The 4571-nt window shown below is 39.8% G+C and overlaps 1 protein-coding gene and 1 pseudogene across 1 annotated transcript; both read right to left on the reverse strand.

Annotated features, from left to right (window-relative positions):
- Window positions 1-241: 241 nt before the first annotated feature.
- LOC115830515 lies at window positions 242-339 on the reverse strand (annotated as a pseudogene).
- A 2989-nt stretch (window positions 340-3328) lies between these two features.
- LOC100580316 (60S ribosomal protein L10-like) lies at window positions 3329-4083 on the reverse strand. The gene has a single exon (XM_030828733.1). The coding sequence runs from the start codon at window positions 4045-4047 to the stop codon at window positions 3361-3363; it is 687 nt and encodes a 228-aa protein (XP_030684593.1). The 5' UTR covers window positions 4048-4083; the 3' UTR covers window positions 3329-3360.
- Between the last annotated feature and the right edge of the window lie 488 nt (window positions 4084-4571).

A 4571-nucleotide genomic window follows, 5' to 3' on the forward strand; every position in this document is an offset into this window, starting at 1 on the left:
TTTTGATGTCATTAGGTGTATACAAGAGAGTTCAATTATAATGGAGGTCATATTATTTAAAAGCATTATCCAATTATAGTATTATATTTAAGTTAGTAGTAGTTACATGAATATTTATTACATTATTCTCTGTCATCTATATATGAAACATTTCTCACATGAGAACAACAGCCAAAAAGTTCAAAACAAACAAAAAATCAAAATCAAAATATAGCAACAGAGATTTTTCAACTGCATCCTTAATGAAGTATTAAAGTTTTCTATATCCAATCCTTGCACATGGGCCATGCTAATCTTCTCTGTATCCAATTTTAGTACGTGTGCTCCCGAAGCGAGCACTATATGTCTAAACCTAAGACCTCCTCAGTTATGATATTAATACTTCTCATACTTCTTTGAGTTCTTTGTCTGAGATTTCTTTTTGCCACAGAGCTTTTGTTGTTTCTGCCCATGGCTCCCTTTGCCACCTACTCTCTACAAACTCCCTGGTTAATTCCTATTTAAAATTCAGATTTAAATGTAAATATCACTTTCTTGGAGATGTCTTTCTTAACCTGTCCAGCCTAGGTCAAGATAGATAGATCAATAGAGAGATGATAGATAGGTAGATAGATAGATAGATAGTCTTATTGGTTTGCTTTACATATTCCTCCAAACACTTATTGGCTTGTGATGATGCGCTGATTTATGTAATTATTTTATGTATGTATTTTGCCGTTTACTATAAGCCCCATATGGGCAGGAACAATGTCTGTTTTGGTTCCTTATTTTCAAGTCTAACATAGAGTGACCCCTTAGTAAGTGTGAGTTGAATGAAGAAGAAAAGGGACATGCTGTGCCTAGGATATGGTCAAACTTAGAACCTGGAGTTAAAGTGATGTAAGCCTTCCCAGCTAGGTTTCTTCATGAGTAAAATGAAGGTAATAGTAGTGCCTCTGCTACAGGACCGTTAAGAGCATTAAATGAGAAAGCAAAAAGAGCTCAGCAGAGTGCCCGGCTCATAGTAGACACTCAAATCATTATTCATTATATTTTCATACTTCTGCATTTTTCTTTTGTTACAAAATTTTCACACTGAAATGTTCTCCCTCTCTGCTCATGCTCTTCCTACTGTAATGTGTTGATCTTTTGTGTCAAACCAAAACTGCTTTCCATTTCAGGCCATCTGTAGAGCATTTGAATGATAGGAGGAGGAGATGATGGCGCTGCCATTTATCTGTCAGATGCGTCACTCTCTGTGAGGGGCTGGTTAACCTGGCACAGACCTGGGGTTCCATGGGCTGCAGGGAACCCACCAGAGGTAGAGACCTCTGGGCTGGACCCCTTGTTCTTTCCTTTCACTCTGTCGAATCCTTGGCTTTTATTTTTCTTCAGGGAAAACATGACTGTGTTTTTCTTGTAGATTTTGTTTTGTTTTATTTTTACTTTAGATTCATGTGCTTATATTGGACAAATCTTAAAGCCTCCACGTGTTATCCGGGGAAAAATGTGTTGCTTTTTATTGAGTTGAGACTGATGAAGCTATCAAAAATTCGCGCTTGGCTGAGGCTGTCTTAAGTTTGGTCAACTTCTCTAGGTTCGGCAAGATTTTGTAACTATTACTGAAGTCTGTGGTGGCAAAGGGGCTCCGTGAAGGGAAACATCTGGATTTAAAGTAGACTTTAATTACATCTCACACCCCTGCTGTAGACCAATGTTTAACCCCAGGGAGAAGCTTAAAAGTGTGACTCCATTTGAAACTCAGGAGTCATTTTAACCTAATTGCTCCCTTATAGCTTAAAGCTGACACCTAAGCCTTTAAGAATAAACTCATAGTCCCTGATTCCTGACTCTATTTGCCCGGAGTAAGTGCTCCCAGAGGATCTGCACACTATCGCTAATTTCAGTAAATGTTTTCATGGTCTTGGCTGTAGCGTTAATGCCTAACAAGTTCCAGAGGAACCAATTTCCTGCTGGAGGAAACTTCCTTACCAAGTTTCCTAACTATTCCCAGTCATTGCCCTATAGAATCCAACTGGCCAGGGGAGGTTGTTAATAGGCCACAGGTGGCAGCTACAGTTAGGTTACCAAGGAAACAGATCAACCGTGCAGAGAGCTATGTTTGACACAAGGAGATCAGGGACCTGTAAATAACATGTATTTCCTGCTGCCTCTTGTTTCCTGAGGTGGGGGGAATCAGGACATACATCCTTCCTCTCAAAGTCATTGAGAAATCGACTATAGTGAATTCTCCAAGCCAACATTCTGAAACTTTTTGGTCTCAAGACTCTTTTATTCTTCTACAACTTCTAGAAAACCCCAGAGTTTTTGTTTATGTAGATTATAGCAATTCATATTTACTATATTCAATATTAAAACTAAGACTTTTAAAAACATTTATTTAACTCATTCAAAAATAATAATAACTCTATTACATGTTAACAGAAATAACAATTTTGATCAAAAATATAGTCCCTCATGCTTTCCGAACACCAGCCTAAACATAGATGTAGAGTCCCCTTTCTTGTTTTTCCCATATAACTAACTCTTACTGCCTTATAAACTATGACCATAATTGCCCCTATCATGAAGCCTTTCCTGACCCTTGCCTTTTTTTTATTATTTTGGGCAAAATCGTTTTTTTCAATTTTTAAAATTTATTTTATATTTCAATAGGTTTTGGGGGGAATGGGTGGTGTTTGGTTACATGAATAAGTTCTTTAGTGGTGATTTCTGAGATTTTGGTGCACCCATCACCCATGCAGTGTACACTGTACCCAGTGTGTAGTCTTTTATTCCTCACCCCCCTCCACCCTCTCCCCTGAGTCCCCAGTGTCCACTGTATCCTTCTTATGCCTTTGTGTCCTCATAGCTTAGCTCCCTCTTATGAGTGAGAACATACGATGTTTGGTTTTCCATTCCTGAGTTACTTCACTTAGAATAATAGTCTCCAATTCCATCCAGGTTGCTGCAAATACCGTTATTTTATTCCTTTTTATGGCGAAGTAGTATTCCATGGTATATATATATACCACATTTTCTTTATCCACTCATTGACTGATGGGCATTTGTGCTGGTTCCAAGTTTTTGTAATTGCATTTGCAAATTGCACTGCTATAAACATGCATGTGCAAGTAACTTTTTCATAAAATGACTTTTTTCCCTCTAGGTAGATACCTAGTAGTGGGATTGCTGGATCAAATGGTAGGTCTACTTTTCATTATTTAAGGAATCTCCACACTGTTTTTCGTAGTGGTTGTACTAGTTTACATTCCCACCAACAGTGTAAAAGTATTCCCTTTTCACCACATCCATACTAACATCCATTATTTTTTTATTATGGTCTTTCTTTTTTTTTTTTTTTTGGACAGGAAGTAGAATTTATTGGTGAGTGTTAAGAAGGGGGCAGCACATTGGAAGCCCTAATGAGTGCAGGGCCCGCCACTTGTCCAGAGGGCCACGACTGGGGATGTACTTGACCCCACAGCCATCTGGAATGAGCCGCTTCTCAGCCACCATGTCTTCAAATTCATCAGCATTGAACTTGGTGAAGCCCCACTTCTTTGAGATGTGGATCTTCTGGTGGCCAGGAAACTTGAACTTGGCCCTGCGCAGGGCCTCAATCACATGCTCCTTGTTCTGCAGCTTGGTGCAGATGGACATGATAACTTGGCCAATGTGAACCCTGGCCACAGTGCCCTGGGGCTTTCTAAAGGCACCTTGCATGCCTGTTTGGAGCCTGTCAGCCCCAGCACAGGACAACATCTTGTTGATGCGGATGACGTGGAAGGGGTGGAGCCGCACCCGGATATGGAAGCCATCCTTGCCACAACTTTTTACCATGTACTTATTGGCACAAGTTCGGGCAGCCTCTAGGGCTTCAGAGGACAGCTGCTCATATTCATCTGACACCATGTGGCCACAGAGCAGAAACTCATCCACTTTTGCCTTCTTCCGCCCCAGGTCAAAAATGCGAATCTTGGCATCAGGGACACCTCGGCAGAAGCGAGACTTTGGGTACGGCTTGTTCTTACAATACTGGTAACAACGGGCGGGGCGGCGGCCCATGGTGACACCAGGATCTTCAGTGGCACACCGATGGGAAAGGGCTATTATGGTCTTTCTTGCAGGAGTAAGGTGGTATTACATTGTGTTTTGATTTTTATTGCCCTGATCATTAGTAATGTTGAGCATTTTTTCAGATATTTGTCGGCCATTTGCATATCTTCTTTTAAGAATTGTCTATTCATGTCCTTAGCCCTCTTTTTGATGGGATTGATTGTTTTTTTCTTGCTGATTTGAGTTCTTTGTAGAATCTGAATATTAGTCCTTTGCCAGATGTATAGATTATGAAGATTTTTCTCCCACTCTGTGTGTAGTCTGTTAACTCTACTGATTATGTCTTTGCTGTGCAGAAATTTTTTAGTTTAACTAAGTCTCATCTACTTATCTTTGTTTCTGTTACATTTGCTTTTGGGTTCTTGGTTATGAAGTCTTTGCCTAAGCCAATGTCTAGAAGGGCTTTTCCGATGTTATCTTCTAGAATTTTTATGGTTTTAGGTCTTAGATTTAAGTCTTTGATTCATCTTGAG

The sequence above is a fragment of the Nomascus leucogenys genome, chromosome 15 (assembly GCF_006542625.1).
Source record: "Nomascus leucogenys isolate Asia chromosome 15, Asia_NLE_v1, whole genome shotgun sequence".
Lineage (NCBI taxonomy): Eukaryota > Metazoa > Chordata > Mammalia > Primates > Hylobatidae > Nomascus > Nomascus leucogenys.